Source organism: Ammospiza caudacuta, chromosome 8 (assembly GCF_027887145.1).
Source record: "Ammospiza caudacuta isolate bAmmCau1 chromosome 8, bAmmCau1.pri, whole genome shotgun sequence".
In the NCBI taxonomy this organism is placed as follows: Eukaryota; Metazoa; Chordata; class Aves; order Passeriformes; family Passerellidae; genus Ammospiza; species Ammospiza caudacuta.
In genome coordinates, this window is record NC_080600.1 from 33,455,984 (window position 1) to 33,478,934 (window position 22,951).

At 42.5% G+C, this 22,951-nt stretch overlaps 1 protein-coding gene across 1 annotated transcript in view; it reads left to right on the forward strand.

The window, feature by feature from the left end:
• Positions 1 to 22,951, forward strand: part of PDIA5 (protein disulfide isomerase family A member 5) — a 98,170-nt gene that overhangs the window by 24,058 nt on the left and 51,161 nt on the right. Inside the window, exons 4-10 of the mRNA XM_058809476.1 lie at positions 4,196 to 4,279; positions 5,033 to 5,078; positions 11,303 to 11,395; positions 12,653 to 12,713; positions 16,284 to 16,351; positions 20,701 to 20,792; positions 20,897 to 20,968. Of these exons, the coding sequence (XP_058665459.1) occupies positions 4,196 to 4,279; positions 5,033 to 5,078; positions 11,303 to 11,395; positions 12,653 to 12,713; positions 16,284 to 16,351; positions 20,701 to 20,792; positions 20,897 to 20,968 (516 nt within the window). The remainder of the gene's footprint in view (positions 1 to 4,195; positions 4,280 to 5,032; positions 5,079 to 11,302; positions 11,396 to 12,652; positions 12,714 to 16,283; positions 16,352 to 20,700; positions 20,793 to 20,896; positions 20,969 to 22,951) is intronic.

Here is a 22,951-nt window from a genome sequence, read left to right on the forward strand (position 1 = left end):
AACAATATTTGCATTTGCCCCAAGGAGGGGGTTTTGTACTTCCACCTCCATGCACCATTTTTTACTTGCTTGGACTTATTTTAGATTTAGAAACAATGTGGACTTAACTGCTGCAAAACTCCTGGGTCTTATTTTGTGTTCCTTTTGTTTAGCTTTTATCATCTGTTCTTTCTCTCTCCAAATTACCTTGACACATTGCTGCAAAATCCTTTTTCTATGTTGCTCCTCCTGCCACTGGGGACTGCCATCAGTATTTCTCCCTGCTTCTCCATCCTTATGGCTATGAGTGTCCAGACCTGTGGGCAGCCCTGGACATGCAGAGCATCTTGTGCCACTCCTATGGAAGGGCTGTGACACGTCCCCTTCAGGAGCTGGCTGCCCTGGTGCTGAGCCAAAGGAGGCCACATCTCCTTCAGGAGTCCCTTGCCACCCTCCTGCCCTGCTAACAGCTGGCTGCCTGTGCTAGGGGATAATTCATGCATGCTAATGCTGACAAGGGACCCCAGGGGTTTACAGGGAGTGCTCCAGTTGGGCTTCCTGCCAGCTCCATCCTAACCCCCAGTGACAGGAATGTGTCCTGGTGGAGGAGATGGGGACAGGAATGGAGAGGGGTGAAGTGTGCACACGATCTTTGCAGTGCACGCTGCCTTTGTTGTTGTTTACACTTCTTGCTTGGGTCAGCTTGGATCGCTCATTTCATTTTTCTTTTCACCAAGCTGTCGTATGTCTTAACTTCTCCAGCAAAGAAAGACACGTTTTGAAGCCCTGGTTTGGTTTTGTGGAAGGGGAAGAGTAGAGAACATGCCTGTGGCAGTAGAAAGAAGCTGTGCTATTGTGCCACTTAAGGTTTGACCTTATTACCATATAGCTGGCTGCTGGTTAGGTCCTTGTGGTATTGCAAATAGGTTGATGTTTTGGATGATTTTCGAGGGAGATAATGCTGGATTATTGTAGGACTGCCTGCAAGGGTCCCTTTGGCAGTAGCACAGCAGGGACCTGCCAGGCTTCAAACTGCTCTGGACAGAAATGGCAAGAGGCAGCCAAGGATGGCTGCTGAGGACACATTACTGACCTCATCCTCAAGCAAGTGTTTCCTGAGCCTGGTGCCTTTGTCTGGGGTGCCTTGGCCTGGGCTGGTACAGTGCTTATTTTGGGGGTAGTTTCTGGCTTCTTAGGTTTGTTGGTTTTGTTTCAGTTCTTTTTTTTTCTTTCTATTTCCTGTTTTGGTTGCTTTTTTTTTACTTCTAGTCATTATAACAAACTCTTACACTGCCTCTTCAAGTGATATAATTAAATTGCAAGAACCGGAGTCCTAATTACCCTCTCCCATGTGAGAGTTGCGGAGCTCATCTTCAGAGAGAGGCTGTTGGCTGAGATTCAAAAGAGACAAATCTCAAAGCAGGCTGCATCTGTGTTGATATTTACTCTTATTAAGAATAATGGTCATTACCAAGTGATATCAGAACAGGTTGCTCTTTGCAGGTTATTTTTGTCTCTCACGCAGAAGGAAAAGCAGAGGGGTCCATCTCTGCCATTTATGTACATCTCCTTTTCTGCTTTTTACAAATAATTGTTAGCATAGCATCTGAGCTGGTGGGTCTGGCATGTGCAAAAATCTGCACTGATGCATGAAAAAATTACTGATACATATTTAGATGTTTCCTATTATTGGAATTTGCTCCTCTTCTATCCCATGCATCAGTGCAGATAGCTTGAATAAACAGGCTTAATTCTCAATGCAGTGGTGCAGAGAATCTGCCCACTAAATGGTAGGAGAGACATACTGGAGCAAACTGCTGCTTTCTTTGCTGTGATAATGGCTGTGCATTCAGGCAGCTGTGTGAACCTCTGCAAATGGAGAAATCCTGAAAGCAGGGCACACTTAGATCCAGTGAAATAGCTATTCTTATCTTCCCTTTTTTTAAAAAATAGAATCTCATGCAAACAGAAAATGAATTGCTAGGAGTTGAAGTGGTAGGAGTTGCTAGTTGCATGCCCACAGGTATAGATCAGTAATAATGCTTTGTAGCTTTTTTCCACTATAAACCTTTCAGAATATTAGTATCCATTCAAATCTAAATGACATGTAAGGGAGAATTACGCTTTCTTCCCCACATGCTTAGTTGTTGCACCAAATAGATGGTAGAACAGACACGGGATTCTATTGATACCCAGTTTTGTCCTCTGCTTATACCAGAACAATTGTCTGCACATCTTGGGGTTTCACAGACCCTGTTGCTGAGGTTTCAGCATTGCACTTGTTGACATCAAGCACCTGACATTTGTCTTGGCAAAGCTGAGATAGCCACAGGTACACCTGCATGCTGGAAACATTTGGGAGTGTCTAGAAGAGCATTTAGAAATGTTGACTGTTGTGTGGTCTGACTGTAGCTCACTGCCTGGCACTGAGCTGCAGCAGGGCCACAAGACCTTCTCTGTGCTTCTGAATCTGTACAGGGTAAGACAGAAGGATGATCTGAAACTGGTGTCTTCTCCGGAGATTCCTTGACCTTCGGGCGATTTAGGTTTACACCATTGGAGAACTGAGGGGAGAGAAGACAGAATGTTTCTGACCCATGGATTTGGTGCTGCAGGCTTTTTGTATGAACTCCATGTGGCAAACACGGTGTTTTGGCATAACTCCAAATCCAGGGCATTTGTTTCATAGTCTAGTTTTGTTACAAGGAGATGTGTCCTCATTATTCAGTTCTCAAGCTCAGATCTCCATTCTCACAGAGAAGCAAAGAAAGTGTTTATGGGATACAGTGATGTGAAAATGCAAAACTGACATGAATTCAGTAAGACTCTTCAGATAAATACACTCCTGTTCAATTGAGACTACAAGTGCTCCTTCCTGGCATGGTAGTTGTGTGCTTTGTTAGATCCTTAAAATGCTCATTTCTATCTTCAGCTTAGTATTCTGATTTTGCTGCATGTGTCCATGGCAAATTTCTCCTATTTCCAGAAGCATTTGGGAAGTTTCCACTAAGGTGCATTCTCACTTGCAGCTCACTGTGAACTTGGTGTTTGTTCTTCACATTTTGAGAAAGGCAGCTGGAGAAGATTGGGAGAATTAGAACCAGTGCTGGCAGCACACTTAATTTGGTGGGGCTCTTGCAAGCCTTGCATCTTGTTGTCTCTAATCAGTTTAAACTTGATGGGTTTTCAGCGTTTTCATTTTCTAAATTGATTTATCTGCGTAAAAGGTACAAGTTGTCCTCTGCTGGGAACAAGTTTCCGAGCTGTTTAATCTTGCTGTTTGTCAATGCAGAGAACAGCCTTGTCAATGTGAATCATCCTCTTTTCTGTTTTGCTCATCTCCCCAGATCTTTGACCAACTTCTTACTCACTTCAGCTTGAAGTCTCCTTATGGCTTCAGTCCTGCACTGTTGAGGAGAGCTGCTAGGCCATGAAGACCCTTTCTTTACCTGCCCACTGAAACAAATGTATTTGCTGTTCTCTCCCGTGACCCTTCTCTCTTCTTCAAGCCTAATCTGGTGCTGGAATCAATTCGGTCTTACTCAATTTGAAGATGCCTTCCAGCAGGCCTGTCTTTTGATACCTCCCTCTTTCTTATGAGCTGTTTTTGCCTCTGCTTTCCAGGTGTGGCTCCAGGACACATCTTTCATACCTAGAATTAATGGGGTTGCTGGGCTCCAGAATTTCAGCTGCTTGTTGTTTTCTGCAGGACCCTTTTAAGACAAAACGCTTGTGATTTGGACTTAGACATACCATGGGGTTTTTTTTGCTTTCTATTATCTTCTGCAAGTGTGAAAGCTGACCTGCTCTTTCCTTATGAATCTTTTAACAAACAGTGCTCTTTAACCACCACCCTAACAGTAACATTGTCTTACTGAAATTTGCCTTCTTGAATTTTATGTTAATCTCATGGACAGAAGATCTGCTGAGGTCCTTGGACATGCTGGAATGAGCTGCTTTTCTACTGGTTAGGGCTTGGCTTTGGAATGTAAATTTAACACAGTTCACTGTGTCCTGACCAAGCAAACAGAGAAATTAAATTGACTAATGGAGCTTTTCACAATGCTTGTCCCACAAACTCAGCTAAACAGCTCCCAAATTACTGTTAGTTTGGATTAATTGCTGATGATTGCTGACCACAGCAATGAGTTCTTAGGACTGAATGCATTTGATTTTCTATTTTGGTAACCTTTCTTCCAATATGTGTTTTTTGCAGTGATACTGAAAGCCGAAAATTATGCAAGAAGATGAAGGTAGATCCTAATTCAAAGGAGAAGGGAGTGGATTTACTCCATTATAAGTGAGTGCTGGGCTGGGATTTGTAGTTCATAATTGCTGATGCCCCCATTAAGAGTGTTTATTCTTCTTTCAGCCCCATGCTGCTGCAGCATTAAAATGACTAATTTTTTATCCTATGAAATTAATTGCTGTTTCTTCAGTCTGCAAACATGTGTTATGACAGAAGTTGAGTTAAATTTATTCTGCTGTTGAACAGAGAACACTAAAACCATGAGTGGGGCCAGGGAGAGATGTCCAGTGGACTGAAACTGCCCTGTGCATGGGGCTGATGCCTGAGATTTGAGTTCTCTTGATTCTGTCACTTGCCTGCTGGCACGTGCCTTGGACAAGTTGCTTCACCTCTCTCTGCTTTTCTGATTTGAGATTGTCCTTCATAATGTGAGTGGAGAAAGGCAAGTGTTCTGAAACAGCAAGATATTTTTCTTCCTGAAAATAATAGGAGTGGGAGTGCTGTTTGGTACACCAAGCAGCTGCATTTCCATCTCCAAAGATCATGCCTTAGTAAATAATCTTGTTAAAGTGTCAGGGAGGAAATTGTTTACTGGGAAACTGTTTTCTTTACACTGCACCCTCCCTTTTCCTTGCTCTCGTTCCTCCCCACCCCCCTTAAACTACTGTACTGTAAATTCTACTTAGTTCTGTGGCTTCAGCAGGATGATGTTATTCTGGTTAGTGAGAAGTCAGGAGGAGCAGCTGTATGAATTCCAGTAATGTTACTGTAAGTTAACACTGTTCTCTACTCCTTGTTTAACAGGGACGGTGCATTTCACACTGCGTATAACAGAGCGGTCACATTGAAGGTAAATTCAGATATTCCATTATTTTTCTTTTGCTTTTGCTAGATGTGGTTGAGGCATTTGTGGATTAAAAATTGGTTTTGATATTTTTTTCATGCTGAAGGTATGAAAGGGAGGGGGTTAATCTTCATAAACACTGGTTAGAATGGCCTAAAGGTTTTTGTGTGCATACATGTCTGTCAACCACAGATCCAGGAAAATTGTTTATTATTTAAAAGATTGACCCCATGTTGAACTGGAAGGTAAATTGTAAGTTAGTTTACACGCTGGTAACAAATAAGGATTTTCTTGCTTTGATTACAAGGTGCTCTTTGTGGTAGTATAACTAAAAGTATTAGCTGATACTGTGTTTTGATAAGAAGTTCTCTGAGGTTCTTAGATTGCGTGTTTATAAACTTTAAAGAGACCTGAGTGGCCTTATCTTTTATCAGATTATAGAACCACAGTTCTATGAAAGTGCTTTGAGTGCATCAGGTATAAAATGACCTTTCTTCTTTTCTGGCAAATCTTGACATAAAGCAATGGAAAGCAACTTTCTCTGGACAACGGAAGATGGAAGGCATGAGGCATGATACAAATTTGTAGATGCAGATGATTTTGGGAAGGGTGGACTGAAAGTGTGTAGCTTTCCTTTGCAAAGCCTTGCTGAAGCCCTGGGAGTATCCTGACATGAATTGCCTGGCAATGACTTGGCTTCCAGCAATCACTTCTGTCCAGCTCTGATGCCCAGTTCCTGTTTCTCTTCCTCCTGCAGCAAACCTGGGCTCTGCACAGCCATTGGTCTTTCGAAGGCTTAGTGACATCACCCCAGGTTGATATAATTCCATGTACTTCCCCTTCCTGGCTTGTTCAGGCCATTGCCCTGGGATGGAGTAAAGCCTGTGTGAGATGCTCTGTGAGCCTGAGTCTGCCAGAGAGGCTGTTCCCAAGTGCACTTGCTCTGGACCTTGCTTTTACAGCCAGAGCTGGAGAGTGTCTGATGGGAGACTGTCTTGGAAGTGTGCCCTGACTTGAACTAATTCAGTCTTCACTTGAGGCTGTGATGCAGGATTTGTCTGAGATGGGAAGGGTAGGGCTGTGTATCTTCCCATCTCCTGCAGCAGAAATCTTGCCTGGCATTAGGAAGGGCAATGGTAAATACCCAGCCCAGTCAGCAGCTGCCTAAACCAGCTTCTGTGCTTCGTGAGGAATTGCAGCTGGTGATTGTTTTTTTCCTTCGTGGTGGGTGATGGGTTAAGGGAGCCATGCTAGTTGCTTAAATTTGGGTGATTTGAGCAATAGATGATGCATCTCTCCTGCCCTCCATACAGTGCTGCAACCAGGAATTAGTGCTGTGACTCTTCCTTAGAGATCAGAGGAAGGGGAAAGCACCTGCAGTGCTCCAGGGAGCATTGGCTGAGAGGCAATCACAGCACAACAGGAACCAGATCGTTTATTCCTTCAGCTGTTTTGTGATGAGCATTTCACTCTTCCCTGTTGCCCTGCCTGCTGGGAAGAAGAAAGCAGCATCCCATGGACAGGGGTGTGGGATTCCATTGGAGGTGGAAGAGGGATTTTGAAGCTCCCTCACTCCAGGAGTGTGGGATCTCAGCACCTCAGGACTGATGTGCAGAGTGACCGAGACCACCCTTGGGGGGCTCGGGAGTCCTGGAATATTGCCAGAAGTGTCTGGTGGCTGGACTTTGATCCCACACGGGAGACGACACCTGTATGAGGATGGGAGGATTTCACTGGGGTAAATGGTGAAGGGATAAGTTCATTAGAGTGTAAGACACAGGGTTTTTAGGATTTCTGTTCAGGGGGGTCTAAAGAAGTAAGATGGAGGAATTGGGGCGTGTCCTGTTCTTCTTCTTCTTCTTCTTCTCGGCCTCCATCTTCTGTGGTGATGTTGGCACTTTGGGATTGGTTATTACTAAAAGTGCACTGGTTAATAAGGGTAAAAGGTATTGGGGAAAATTGATAAATATTGTATACGTAACTTTGAGTATAAAGATAGGTGACCGCCCCGGGGGCTCTCAGTGTGCTCATGGCTGGCTGCTGTGCAGACCTCTGTCGGGCCGAGAGAAAATCTTTTAGATAAACAATTAATAAACACTGAGACCGAGAAAAAACCTGAAGCCTCTTCTCGTCCTTTGAAGCGCGGGCTGCCCAAGGCCACCCCGGGCCTTTCCAGGTCATTGAAACAGCCGAGAAACCGACACAGGAGCTGGAGTCTTTCTCAATTAAACTGCCCCTGTGAAACCAGCCACTGATTATTTACAGTTTGGGCAGTGGATCAGATCTGGGCAGTGATCAAATAATTCACTTGTTTGCTTGTTCTGCTGCTCACAGCTGCCTGGATATTTTCTATATTTCTCCCTCTGTTCCACTTCTCCCTGTTTTCTTCTGTTGGGCCAGTTGACCTTTGTTTCTCCCTCTCAGCTGTGTTTGTCAGGAGTCTCCCAGTACATTCAAACAGAGAGCAGCAGAGCAACACAATTACACAGGGTATCACACTCATTTTATGGACAGGTGGACACACCGAAGAACAGGGAGATTAAAGGATTTGTTTCACATCATCCAGCAAACTTGTGGCAATAAAACTCGGATCTTCTTTCCAGACATCCAGTAGACATATTAATATATGGATGACATTTTGGAGAATGATGGACACAGCTCTGAAGAACTGCAAAAGGATTTTCTGGAGCGATCAGCAATTTCATAGTTGTGGGTGATCCAGCTGATAGTGTACTCAGGTTTTTAGAAAAGCTTTTTATTTCTTAAAGTAACTAAATCTTTATGTAATTATCAGAGATGCCCTTGTGGTTTCACTGTTAGAAAAATGAGGAGTAAAGGATAGGTCAGTGTTCACAGCAGGGGGAAGTTACTTGTCAGTCAGAACCTCCTGCTGCTGAGACCTGTGTTAACAGCTGAGCAGTTCAGGGTATCTAGGAAAGGGAGATGGAAGGCAAGAGAATAACATTCACTGATGCAAAATTATTAGGAATAGTTTAAAAAATGTATTTCCAATTCTTTGCAGAAGGTCTTAGGTTCTCACAATACTAAAAAGGACAACTGGAGGAAATTCCAATAGAATTTGATATTTCTGTAATTGTGAGTAGCTTTAAAAAGGGAGCAATTACTTCTTTTTTCTCCAAATTTGAGGGCAAACAGTGGCATTTTGGCATGGTTGATTTGAAACAAATAACTGCAATGTTAAAAAAAAATTGGAACTTGTAGCTACACATTGTGAAAGCCAAGAACTTAGGAGTCTGAAAAACAGTTTCAGATGTCAAAACAGATAGGTTCATTGGAAGTTAGAAAGCACAGAGGTCCATATACAACAGCTGGTGCGGAGCACATAAACTTATTTTCTTTTTGCCAGAAATGGAGAGCATGTGCCAGTGTAAGCTATATGAGAAACATAAGTACTAGTCTATCTTGTCCTCAAGTAGTGTAGTCATCTGCTGTTGGAGACCTGAGCTTAGGTCAGTCTTTGATCTTACCTGGAATGTCTGTTCACATGTTGCTTTACCCACTTGATGTCTAATTCTCAAGAGAGCCACAATGCCAGTATCCAGGCTGTGTTTATTACATGATGAATCCTTTTCTGGAGTATAAACTACAAGGAGAGTTTTACCCTTCTTCTAAAATGGAGAGAACTCACTGAAGTACAAATCTGCTTAGTACTAGCAAGGGCAATAGACTGACTCAATAAATTGGTCCTGCTCTAAACCCTGAATCCTTTTCAAGTTGGCTGTTGCAAGCAGTGTATGTGTGAAATTGAGGCAGGTCTAGTTATTAGCATCCTTACTGTGATACTTCAAAGGAGTGAAAAGCACAAGGATGTGTTTGTGTATATTTTCTTTCAGGTTAAAACCTAGGTCCATGTATATGATTATGGATCAGCTTTCCTGTTAAAACTTGCTTGTTTTTAGCAGCCTGTGGTGGATGAAGCACAGCCTGTACTCTGCTGAATGGAGAGGTTCAAAGCTGGCACAGCTGGTTACAGCCCATGGTGCTTCTGTCCATGCCATGGGGTCAAAGCGGGTCCTGACCATAGCAGGGCAGGACTGGAGAGGAGCTGGTTCTGCAGCACCAGGGGGCTGAGCCCTGGACCTGCTGTGGCCTCTGACACAGCAGCCTGGGGACCACTGCTTTCTGTGATTAGAGAATGCTGTGGGTTGTTTGGATGTTGTTCTTCCCTGTTTAAAGCAAGAGAGGAAGTTCTCTTCACTGCATGAAGAATTGACAGCAAGGCAATGTACTGCCTGCTCCTGCCAGAAGACATTACACATCTAATTTTTTTCTGTCTTGGCTGAGAGGGAGAGGCTGGATGAATTAAATCTCTTTAATCCCCCATCCTCTAACCACATCTGTTTCTACATGACTGAATTTGGCATGCAGGAATTCTTGAAACTAGCAGAGTCAATTATACTCATTAGCTGTTCAAAATGTTCACCCTCTCTCCTCCTCTCCAGTGTATAGTTCAGGTCTGTCCGTGCTGAGGGTGAGCAGAACTTGATGCAGCTGTCCTGAAGGTAGAACATCTCTGCTGATTTGTCCTCATCTTTCCTTTCCCCATGTATTACTGGTCTTAGGATGTCATTTGGGATGGTAATGCCTCTAAGTCTACAGCTTTTTACATTGCAACTCCATTGTAAATTACTTGATTTTATATATTTTTTTTCCTAACTAGCTCCTTTCCCTGATAATGCCACTGTAAAACAAATTTCTTCTGGAGCTGTTTGTCATCCTCAGCCATTAGATCCTTTTTACTCTGTACATTAAGTGTTTTGGTTGCTGTCTGGTGACTGATACATGCTGTCTCTTGTGATAAGACAAATCTTTTCAATATTAGCTGTGCAAGCAGACAGAAACATAAATGCAATAAATGGATCCTGCTGTAAGCTCTGAATCCTCCCAAGCCTTACAGTACCAACTGAGAGGCAGGAAAATGAGCTGAACTCTCCTCTCTGTTGATAAGTTATTGGGATGTTGTAGCACAGCAGCCCCACCAAAGGCAGACAGGCAGCAAAAATGTCTCTGAGACCGTTCCAGTGATGACGATGTGTCACCAGCTGTGCTGCCAGCCTGCTCCTGAGAAAGGCTCTTAGATAAGAGCCTTGGTGTGTGTTAGCACAGCTCAGTGCTGTGGCTGCTTCATCCACTCACACTGAAGGAAGCTCCTCAGGGACCTCATTGTGTTACTGGTGGGGCAGAGATCCTATATGGGAATGGGCAGAAACCTACAAGCAAAGCCATAGAGAAGGCAGTGGGGCATTCTGAGTGGTGAATGAGCATGGAACACCAGGTATTATGTTTCCTAGAGCACAGACATCTGAGGATAAAAGTGATCAAGGTTGTGTTTGCATATACTGCTGGAAACAGGGAGTAGTGTGGCTGCCAGAATCCATGGAGAGTATCTCATTGATTTAGGAGGGCTGGAGTTTCCTTCAGACTGGGATTGAAGTCAGAGCTATCAGAGTGTATTTCCTTCTGGTAAAGACAGTATATCTGTGGTCTGCTGAAAGGGATTTTTGGTTGCATGTCAGTCAGGTAAAGAAAGCAGTTACCAAGTGTGTGTGTGCAGGTGTACTCGGTTTGTTGAATGTGGGAGCTGCAGAATCCTAGGATTTTGTAGTTCCCACTTCTCCTGTCACATTTGTTTCTTATTCCCATACTTGAAATTGCATTCAATGGATTTTTTAGTTAGGTGGGTCACACAGGGAACTGTTGGTGGATTATTCTTCCTTTGACCAAATGAGCGGTTTGATCTGTGTGTTCATTTGCTTTTGCTCACAGCAAGTATCAGTGTGCCCTCCAGCTAGCCTGTTACTCAGATGCTGTGAAGGGCATGAGAGCCTGACCTCTGCATAAAGAGAAGTCTTTCCTGCTAACCCAGGGACTCTCTGTGGAAGGTCTAGTACCATTGAAAGAGCTCTCTGAAGGATCCTTGAAGCTAATCCTGTGTGCTGCTCCATTCCACTCTGTTTTTCCCAGTTTTATAGTGGGAGTGGGAACTGCTAAGTTGGAATACCAGTTATGATGAAGGTACACACCCACGGATCGCTTGGTTCTGCAACAGGAGATTTGTGCTAATCTGCATTAGAGCAGATGAATATATGAGCAGAAAAGCAAAGGCATTAATTGGATGAGGTTTACATCACAGCATGGATTTGAGATTGGATGTCTCATGATTTCCATTTGTGTTTCTCTAAAAAATTTTTTCCCCCTGTTTATTACAGTCTATGGTGGCCTTTCTCAAGGATCCAGAAGGTGCTCCACTGTGGGAGGAAGATCCTGAAGCCAAAGATATTGTGCATGTTGACAGTGAAAAGGTACATTAGCTGGATAGATATTCTGTTGTTTTATAAATATATGGGGTTGAATCTGTATGTTTGTATTAACTCTCAGTGAAACACCATTATTTTTTTTCTTTGGGAGGGAAATTTAAAGTACCCAGCCTGTTTGAGGTGATTTGACAAATTTTGTGAGTTGTGATGGCTGTAAAGTCCTGTGCTTCCTGTGCTCCTCTGCCCTGCATGTGGCCATGACCTCAGTGTGCCTGCTACACAGCAAATGTCAGAGCTTGGGGATGGTGTGGGGACACAGCCCTCTCTGTCTCAGGGAACTGGAGCAGCTGGCAGGGTGCAGTCACTGCAGAATGCAAGTAGGAGGTAAAAGGCTGCTCTTCAAACTGCAGGTTGGCATTAAACCTGGGGTTCCCTCATGTGCCTGAGGTTAGGGAGTGTGAAGCAGGAGGAAAGGGATCCAGATCTTGAGGTATTTAACTTGGTACAGAACTGTCCTCTCAGTGTTAAGAGGGAAAGCAGTGAATGTGATGAAACTTCCTTAAAGAGCCAGTGCCACCACAGTTACTCATTATGTTTTTTCTAATATAATCAGCTTGGTCTTTTATATTAGTTTTCTAGTCTATAGATTTTTTAAACTTTAATTGATTGGACTCTGGCTGGTATTTTGTAAAGGGCTTTTTCAATTTTCTGGTTTTCATTTTTAATATTAGAAATGGTTATTCTGACATTCAGTTTTTGTAGGAAGATTAATTTTTAATGTTCACCCTCTGTACTCTATTACAAGGCTTCCAGGGGTTGCATTCAATTTGAAAACTTCATCTAGTTTTTCTATCATGCTGGTACTGAAAAATCCTTTTTGCATGGCATCTCATAGGTTTGGCAAGGTTTCATAGTGTGAAAAGGAACTTGTTTTGTTATTATTGAGTCTGACTTTTTGAATTGCAATATGGATTTTGGATGTGTCAGCAAAGAAAGAGTTCCAGGTAGAGATTCTGCAGTGAGAGTGAACTAAACCATAGAACTTCCACACATTAACAGTGGAGATATTGGTCTAGGATATTCAGCAGATAGCTGAATGTATAATAAATTTTGTCATTTTGTTTCAAGTTAAAATTGAGGAAAAAAAAGAAAAAAAGAGTCCTATCTGTTAGGGAAGATGAGCCCTTTTCCCTCAGATAAATGAGCCTATGTTCTATGAATACATATATTGCTTTTTTAAAGTTGTAGTACAGTGTCATTGAGTATAAGTGTGTGTTTTATTTTCCTTGGTTCATTCACTAGGAATTGAGAAGGCTTCTGAAGAAGGAAGACAAGCCCCTACTGATGATGTTTTATGCTCCATGTAAGTAACCCAGCATGTTCTGTCACCTCTTTCCCCCTTCTCTGCTGAGAGATGTCCATGTCTGACTGGAAGATTTACCTGTGCTTCACTAATAATACCATCTTGTGTCACCTTTATCCTTCAGCTCCTTGTGTTGTTGTGCCTGTCCTCAGTTTTTTCCCTGGTTGTCCATCACTTGTATCCTGGTCTTGTCTCTTTTGTGATGATGGTTCTTGCTCAATGTTCTTTTCAGCAGCTGCTTTCTATAATTTTGTTACCTGTTGTCCTTTCTAGGTTTGTGCTGCACAGAACAGAAACTCTGTGTGCTGCAGGCAGAGGGAACTGTGCAGTCATCAGGAGCAGGACTATTGTTCCTGCTCCATCCCAGAGGCACCCTGAATGTTCCTGCCTACATGGGCAGGGGTAACTCAGTGAGGTTTCAGGAAGAGGAGAGCACATTGGAGTCTCTCAGTTTCTTTTTGTGACTTTGACCTTGTATTGCTGCTATCTTGTCATTGCATTGGCTACTTGTTCCTTAGTGTTGCAGACTCACAGCTGCCTTTTTGTGTTTCCTGGTGACTGCTGTGTGAGAGGCTTTCCAGCTCTTCTGAGCAGGACTGAGTTGCACTTGAGCTGTTGCTCAGTTCAGGAAGCAAGAAAGCCATGAGAAGAGAATAAATGTGTGACCCAAACTAGGAAAGCCTCCCAGCAGTGCCTTGGTAGGGAAGTTGATGTTGGGTACCACCAGCAGTTGGCTGTCTGATTCTCTTTAAAACTTGTGTCCCATGGCAACATTATCTGGTGTTTCTCAGTGTATCTTCTCTTGTACTTCCTGCCTGAAACACCAGTCTACCTTTTTATTCTCATCTGAGCGATACCAAGATGGCCAAAATTGCCCAAGACTTAGTTTGATTTTTCTTTAAATGAAATCAAATCCCTTGTGGCTCTGTGCCTTTGGACTCTGCAGTGGTGCTGTGTGGCCTGGTGTGGTGTGTGGCTGTTCCCAGCAGCTGCAGCCCTGGATCAGCGGGAGATGCTACGGCTGCTCTGCTGGAAATCATCCCTTCAGGGAGAGCTGGGCTGCACAGTGCTTTCACAGTTTACCTCTATCAGGAGTAATTGTTTTCCACAGCCCAGCCTCTTTGTGAAATGTGCCTTATCTAACCCTTCGTTCTCTTTGAACTGTTCCCCCAGAAACCCTCCTCCTTCCAGTTTCTCTTCTTTGAAGTGGCAAAACACCTGCTAGTTTTCAGTGCTGTAATACTTGTGCTGCTTTCCAAACTGCTGTGAAGGAAGTCTACTTGTGAGGGTTTTTTTTCCTCTGATTTATCAGTTTGTAACTCCCTCATCTTTTATTTAACACACAAGACTTTCTGAATTGGTTGTTGTCCAAATTTTCTTTTCTTGCTCCTTTTACCGGAGACAGAATACATCCAGCAGTTGCAATAAAATATGGCCTTTGAGCAGCTGAAATTATTGGTTACATACAAGTGTTACCTTTCATAACTGGGAGCAGCACATCAAGACTGGTCACTAAAAGAAATTCAACTTTTTGTTACTTGTAAGGGATGGCTTTGGCACAAGAGGACATCATAGGCTTTGTCTGGGAGGCTGTAGGGAAGACAGCTGCCTTATTTCTCTGCTTTGTTGGAAGCAGGGGCTTTAGATTAATTGTGGCAGATTTATAGGAAATGGGCACTTTCATTAGGTATTGGTGCAGAGGGAGATGAATGCAACTACAGACTTACATGTAGTTATTTAAATATTTCAGGAATGGTTGGTCAGGGTAAAACAACTCAAAACCAAGGCTTGCTTTCCTCAGAAGATATTGCCTGCCATTTGCAGACCTTTCACTGTACTTTCGGGCCTATATTAGAAAGTCAGACAGCACTAAAGATGAAATATTAGGTGTACTTGAAGGCATTCAGATTTATTTGTAGTTAACTCTGTCAAAGAAGACTCCTGCAGGAGACTGTCTGGATTTGGCAATAAAGAAGGAGCTGTTTATAAACATGATTGAAAACAAGGCTTTAAAAATGTAGGTGTTAACTAGTGGAAAGACTAATCTGTATTTAATTAAGCTTCCCTTTTGGGAAAAAGTACAAGAAGAAAGAACAGAAGAAAATTAGTTTTTTGAGATTCCCCTTTTATGCCTGTAGAGGGGTTTATGTGGCTTGGCAGCATCCTGAAAAATATAACCCAGAAGTATGAGGACAGGAGAGGGTATACTGAAATGGGTCTGGGAGCAGCAAGTTTGAGGCAGCAGCAGAGCTGGGAAGGGGAGGATGATGAGGGTGATGGCTGGGTGGAGGAGGCTGGTGTGGGCCTGTGCCCTTGGAGGGACTCCAGGGAGCAGTAAGAGAGTGAAGAGGGGAAAATAGAGAAATTGCTGCAGGACTCAAGGGCCTGAGGCTCCTGAGGAGAGAAGAAATAGAGGATTCAGAAGATGATGTCTGCCAACTCACATCTTTTTATGTCTGTCCAGTGGTTTGGATGAAGCTGCGAGACCTCAGTGGGCCTTAAATGTGCGGTCTGTGCCCACCAAGAAATTGTCATTTTGACCAGCACTAATTTAACAACCTCATTGTCAATTTGAGTGGAGAGATCAAAGATGGAAAGACCACAGAAACAAGAGCTCTCCTTTGTCAGATTAAAGGATGTTGTTTTCCAGGCTTGCTGATGTGATCCCAAAGTTGTGGCTGCAAAATCTGTTCCTCCTTTCTGGAAGATACTTTCAAAACTCTGTCTGTTAACCAAAATAGAAGTGTTGACTACTGTCCCATGGTGGACTGAGAGTTTCCACCATAAGTGTCTGGAGTGCTTGGCTCCAGCTACCTTTCTTCCATGCTGTCTGCACTCCTGCCCCTTCCCATCTGCATGCACAGATTTTACTTGGCAGGGGTGAAAACTGCTGCTTACAAGGTGATTTACTGCTAATCTGCTTAGCACTGCCGAGCATCATCAAGCAGCTCTCCCTCTGCACACTCCAACTACACACTGGTGGTCTTCCTCACTCACCCTTTGTCTTTTCCACAGCACATTATTGTATCTTACAAGGGCTGTTGCTCCTGAGCTATGTCTGCTCAATTAACAGAGCACCGTGTAACACTTGATGTCTGTGTAATGTGTTTAGGAAATGTATCTCAAATTAATTTCAAAGCCTTGTTAAGCTGGGATGAATCTGAAGTACCTCCCCCTGTCCCTTCAAAGACCAGAAGTGCACAAAGCTTTTTGTTTTGAGTTCACAATTATGACATCTTCTGTTGACTTTTGATATGTGTGTTTCAACTTGTATTTTCCTCTGGGCTCAGCTCAGAGCCTGAGGAATATAAGATGGTTTTACTCTCTCCATACAAGGATGAGAAATGAATGTGAAAATGAAGAGCATGAAAAATGTGCAAAAATAGAGGCTTGTATCAAGTAACATACTTAGAAAATAATAATCTAATAATGATTTAGTAAAGCAGATAAAGAATTTTTGTTTAATTTTTTAATATAAAATATTACTGCATATGCTTTGGAACATAGATACTGTTCAAGAGGTTGAATGGAGTTGTTGGCATATTACTTACACAATTTTTTTCTTCTCAGGGTGTGGTGTTTGTAAGAGAATGATGCCATCTTATCAGCAGGCAGCCACAGAACTCAAGGGTAAATATGTAAGTGAGACAATGAGATTTATATGACGTTTCAAAAATTATTTTAACAATTTTTTTTAAAGTATATAAATCGACAAATATTTAGCAAAATCAAAATTATCCATTTTTAGGCCAGCTGAAAAAAGAAATAATCTACTCTGTTCCAGATATCTTCCGAATTTTCTCTTGGATTTTATTCTTCTAAAACTTTAGACAATGAGATGCGAACTCCCTTGCCCTTTAGATCCACTGCAGTTTTTTCCATGGAAATATAGGCTCTGACACTATGTAGATTTCTTTTGCCTCTTAATTTATAAATTTTTAGACCTTTTGAGCTAATTTTGGTAAAGAAAGAAATGTTTGCCTTAATGGGTTTGATCAGCTTTTTGGCCTGATGTTTCATAGCAAGGTCAGGGATGGATGCCCTCATTGCAGTTATTAATCCACTTTTTTGGTGGAGAATCACAGTGTTATGGGAGAGAAATCCCCCACCCATAAGCTACTGGTCACCCTCCACCCACTCAGCATTAGTAGAACCTTACAGTTTAACTGTAGTTCTGTCAAAGCTGATGTCACATTGATATAAAAGTAAGTTTTGACTCTAATAAAGTACAGAATTCACAGTAATTTAGTTACCCCTTTGTAGTTACAGTGTGTATTGATCTCTGCAAGCAAGTCAAAGGCACCTGTCTAGTTGAGGTTTTATAATGTGCTTAACGCATGATTTATATGGTGCCAGTAGTACATAAAGGATGAAGAAATAGGATTGTTGTTTCATGGCTGTAGCAGGATTTGGTCTGATCCTACCTGTTGGATCATTCACTGCTGTGTTTACAGGTTTCCCTGTGAGGAAAAGATGAAGCGCTGCAGTTCATTGCTGGGGCAGCTCTGGCCATTTGTTCTTGTGACCACCTAGTGCTGTCAGACTGCCCAACAGTCTCCAAACCAGTTGTTTTCAGAAGTGCTTTCTTTAAATCCTTGTTTTGCTTAGGGCAGGAATGAGTGGGAGTTAGTCAGATTTATTTAGGACACGGCACAAGCCTTGGAAGATATTTCCAGGAGTGTTTTTGTCGGGCCAGGCAGCATTCTAAGGCCATCTCCCCTCAGAGGAGCATGTGCTGCAGCCTTGGGAAGGCACTCCCACCCTGCATGGCAGTGCCTTCTGGGGTGAGAGGGATTAGGAGTGTAAACATCACCTACAGAGACAGTTTTAGAGAGGAGGCATGCTGCACAGCACTCTGTCCTCCTGCAGTTCTCCCTTCCTTCTTCGTGTGCAGCTCATTTATTAAATTCAGATAATTTAGATCTATTCTGGTTTGAGTATTTCCTTCCTCACTTGGAAATGGTTTCTACAGATCCGGGCTGATCCTGCACAGCTGACTGACAGGGCTGGGACACAGTTCTTTGCAGTGGAGGCTTGTGGTGCAGGATCAGTTCAGAGCAAGGTCCAGTTATGCCACTGCCACCCATGTTTTCCACAAAAATTGGTCTGTTTGTCAAAATATGACCCAATTAGCTTCCTGAGTGGGATGTGTACACGGCTTGCCATTTCTAAAGTTAACTGTGCTGTACCCATCATAAATTATTCATGAAGTGCTGTGGAGTGATGTTGACCTCCAGATCAGACTTGGCTGCAAAGTTTATGAGTGGTTTGGATGAGCTGAAGGTTTGGCCTTTTAATCTGACCTGTCATTAACTGTCAGGATGTGCCAGGCTCAAAAGTGATTATTGCCGTTATATAGCAGGAAAATTAAGTGCAGTATTGCCTATTGAAGAGGTCATAAAGGTGAAGGGGTGAACTGTACCTCTCTCTGGCCTCTGTGTTCCCTCAGGACTGATTGTTTCTTGTCCCAGTGCTGTTACTGAGAGGAAGGCAGGGTGGCATACTTAGTTAATATTATGGTTATATCTTATAATTCTGTTGCACCCAGTGCAGAAGAAAAAAGTGCTCCAAATCAGAAATGGACTTATTTTATCCTTGGCAGGAAAGATTCCTGTGGTTAGAGGGTTGGCTGGGCTCTGGTAAGTGAGCAGGGGGGAGCTGGATATTAGCAAACCATTCACCATCTCCCTAATGGCCATGAACTTTGTGAGTGTGCCAGACTGCTCTGCTGTAAAGACTGACTTGAGAATGTGCTTAAGTGCTTTCCTCCTTGGTGCTTGTCTTTTTTTTTTTCTTTTAAATTTTTTGTGCTGTAAGGTACCAGTTTTTTCCCATCAAGAAAACTGAGAATCAGGGTAGAGGGTCACAACAAAACAGGAATAGTCAGAAGCTCCAAATACTTGGGCAGCTAGGAAAGGTTCAGAGTTGGTTTAGATTAAAGGTAGCTTGTTGGAGAGCAGATAAGTGTTGAAATATGTCAAGTGTCACTGCAGAGGTGAAAGGAATAAACTGATCTTTGTTTCTGCAATGGCTATTACAAGAGGTAATGGACCTAAATTGAAGATGGGGTCATTCAGTCTTTTGCTAAAAGCAAATATTCCAAATGTCTGGCAGGAGGGCCCTGGCTTTGGGCTGTAGTTGTTTTTTGATGGCCTCTGGCAGCCTGATATTTCAAAATTCTGTGATTATTGGCCAGCTAAAGCTGTTACTCTTGTCATTAAAACAAATCCTGTTGTAATAAGCTTTTTTGCTAAATATGCTTCATATAATGTAATGAACAGCAGAATAAATCCAAGTTATTGGCTTTTATCAATCACCTTTAGATGGGCACAGTGAAATTGTCTGGCATGGGCAGGAATGCCCACTTAAATCATAGAAAGTCCTCTGAAAGTTCACAGCAAATGTGGAATCTGGTAGGCTGGTGTTAATTAAGGAATTAGTTAACAAAACTGATGCTTGCTTTATAGAGCAACTATTGTATCTTGATCCTATTGCATTTACCTGCCTTTAGGTGGTGGCATGGAGGATAAGGAAAGGGGAGAATTGAGTCTAGATAATCTCATATGAATTAAATAAATCCAGTTATTTGAACTACAAGGAAAATTCAAAGCGGAAGATTAGGCCAGCATGTATAAACCTTACTTCTGTACTCTCCTCTGTTCAATTTATCCTTTCTTAGGATAGGGAAGAGAAAACAAAGTATCTTTTTGTGACTTTCCAGCACATTCTTAGGAATGGCTGACCTTCAAATGAGGATTTTCTGCTTTAAGATTTATTTCATGCTGGCTGTGAGCACATTTGGTTGGTCTGTGCAGTTTGCTGCAGTCAGGAACGTGGTATTAAATTCTGATGTGGTATTTCAGCTGGAAGGAGAAAATCCTGTTTTTGGAGAGGGGAAGAGGAGGGGGTTGGATTAAGATCCTGCTGCTAAAATGATTTAAGCCGTCAATGCCATTAAACTAAGTTAATCAGGAAGTGGTATCTCAGCAACTTGCTGGGTCCAAGTTTGACAGCAGAATGACCTCTGTGTGAGTTGGACACCCACAAAAACTTGGAATCAATCCCATCTTCCAATTTTCATGTCACAAATATTTGGAAGACATTTGGACAGGGCACAGAATAAGTCACAGGGCACAATATAAGTCACAGGAGCCCTGAACCTGAAGCTCAGACATTGTTGAGATGGAGGATGGGTTGGGATAGAGCTGAGGAAAGAGTTTTTGTTTTACAGGCTAGTCTAAAAAGCTACTGTGCTTCTGTGCCTCTCTTTTGAAGACTGTAGGACAAGGTTAATTCTTAACTCTCATTATACCCTGCCCTACCTAAGTTAACCTATTTAGAGCATATAAATGCCATGTGCTATTTCCTGAGCTCATGGATATAGGGCACGTTTTATTTTCACATCAAAGTCCTGCTGATTTCCCCTTGCCATTCAGTAAGTACATTTTTGAGCTGGCATAATGCCTGTGGTTGGTTAGACATTGACAAGTTGGTTAGACATAGACAAGTTCATTGCTGGAGTGGAAACCAGAGAGCTGAGGGTAGAATTTCTGGTGTCCTGTTTAATGTTTGGATATGAACTAAGAACTCTTTTTTTCTACATGCAGAAGAAGGAAAAAATCTAGCTGTAGCTTAAAATCCAAATGTGCAAAGTGGAGCACAAGTGCTGCCATTGAGAGAATTCCCTTTAGGTATTTCTATTAGTGGGTGAATAAAAAGAAACAGACATGCTTCCAGAGCAGTGAGGAGGTGACATGCTAACTGCTGTGTGTTTTCTCTGGATTAGACTCAAGTATTGTTCTGTTTTCCCTTGCACAAAATCAGAAAAACTTCAGTGCCTTTTAGAGAGAGCCCCTTGCTTGACAGCTATATGAATGAAATCAGAATCTGCCCAGATTGAAGTGGGTTTTACTTAAATCTTCAAACAAATGGTGTGATGTTCCTGCTGTATTGTAAGAATCAGTAAGATTATGCTCTGTTTTTCCAGGTCCTTGCGGGGATGAATGTTTACTCTGCTGAATTCGAAAGGATAAAGGAAGAATTCAATGTCCGGGGATATCCTACAATCTGCTATTTTGAGTCGGTTATGTTTTGCAACTATTTTAGAAATCATGCACTCTTGTATAATTGAGTGGTTTTATCTTTTAGGGCCAGGACTGAACTTTGTTTTGTTGCTTTAACAGGAAAGGAAAGTTCCTGTTCAACTTTGAGAACTTTGGTGCTACCGCAGCAGATATCGCAGAGTGGCTGAAACAGTAAGGCATTGAACTTCATGCACTCCACCTTTTATGTACTCTTCATTATTTACAGAATGTAATGGTTTGGGAGCAGACATCTCTCCCTCCTTCCCTCTGCTCAGAAGAGCAAACAAAACTACCCCGCTGAGATCAGCTAAACTCATACGGAGAGATTGACTAATGTTTGGTTTTTAGCATGCATGCCTTGCATTTCACAATTGCATTTTGTCTGTAATAGCAGACTGACTGTGGACTGAAATATATGCAGATACACAGATCTCAGCTTCGTTAAAAATGCCAGGTTAAATTTCCAGTGATCTTGGGTGCTTGACTTCTGTTGTGTTATTAAAAATGTATATACCAAGTGTGCAGTTCTTGTTGGCTCATCAGCCTTTAGCTGAAGCCTTTAAAGTGTCTTGCAGTGACAAAATGAAGATCAAGGCACCCTGGATAGGTAGTCACTATTACAACATCTATGTTTGCTGACATGACATGAAAGTGTAGAAAGCACCTTGTTCTACCTAAAGAGAGCTATTTGCAGGCATGAACATTTTGGGGGCTGAATGAGCCTATGAGACTAACAGTTCAGAGGCACAGGGAAAGTGTGTGTGTGTGTGTGTGTGTGTGTAGCTGCTCTTCAACTGGTGCAAATCCCCACATGGTCAGTGAGGCTGATGGAGGAGCTGGAGAGAGCTGAGATAATCTGGTGATGGAGAAATCCCATTTACAGTGAGCCCAGGCTCTTGGGCATGGTGTCATCTTTGTAACCCTCCCTTGTTTGCTGCAGTCGTGGAAACAATATTGAAATGAAGCTAATGAAAGGAAACAAACCCATGGGAAGGAACAGACTGTTGCAAACTATTGTAGTAGTACAGCTTAGCAAAATTGGCTCAGAATAAATGTATTTTGCTGTGCTGGGGACCTGCATATAGCCCAGGGTCTCCAGCATCAGTAGGCTGAATGCTTCAGGATTTGGAACCCACAAATGAAGTGAGAGCAGCATTCTGCTAGCATCAGGGGCTACAAACACTGCAAGCAAGTACTGCCCAGTGGCTCAAAGAGGAGGAATTCAGCCAGAGTCATTAAGCCTGGTGTAGTCAATTAAGTCTTCAAATATGAGTGATCGAGATGGCAACTCCAGCAACTTGAAGATGATCAGCCCTTGGAGCAAGGATATGGCTTAATCACCTGCACTTTGTTATGCTTTTCAATTCTGCAAGGATGTGGTTATCTCTTGGCTACCATATGTGAAACATTAGCTGTTTGGGGTGTTTTTTCCCCCTGTCTGCCCACATAATATCCAGATAATCCCTGCAATATGCAGTACCTTTATATCAGTGCTGTGACAGCAAGTGCACACAGCTACTGGAGGAAAGCAGAACAGCTGCAAGCTCTTTCCAATGATAATCTCTGCTAACAAGCCACTGTGGGCTTTGGCTGATACTTCAGCAGTCCAGAGCTAAAGACAGCTGTTTGTCCTCACTTAGTGCATGCTTATTAGTTGCCCAAAAGATGATCTGAGCAGTAGCCTGGTGCCCCTGTTTTGTAATAAATACAACCTTTAAGGAAACCACGTTGAGTAGTTATGTGTACTTACATTTTGCCAGTAATTGATGCTTAAATTACAATCAATTAAATTATTAATAAAACTGCATATAGGCTGAACATGCTGCATACATAATATTATACTATTCTGAGGAATCTGCAGTACAGGTAGTCAAAATGGTATGGCAAGGGCTTTAGGAAAGCCAAGGAGTGCAATGGGATAGCTGTAGGGTGCACTGGCTGGGTTTCACAATAGCATAATATTAAAATATTGAAAGGTTGCTTTTGTACAAAATGTTATACTAAGGAGTAAGGAGCAGGGGCATGGCAGGGCCATGGCAAGGAAAGCCAATGCATTTTTATACTGAGCATGCATGTGCTGTGCTTGTAGAGTCTCGGAAGCAAATCCAGCAGACATTGAGCCATATGAAATGGCCCATTATGTGTGGACAATAA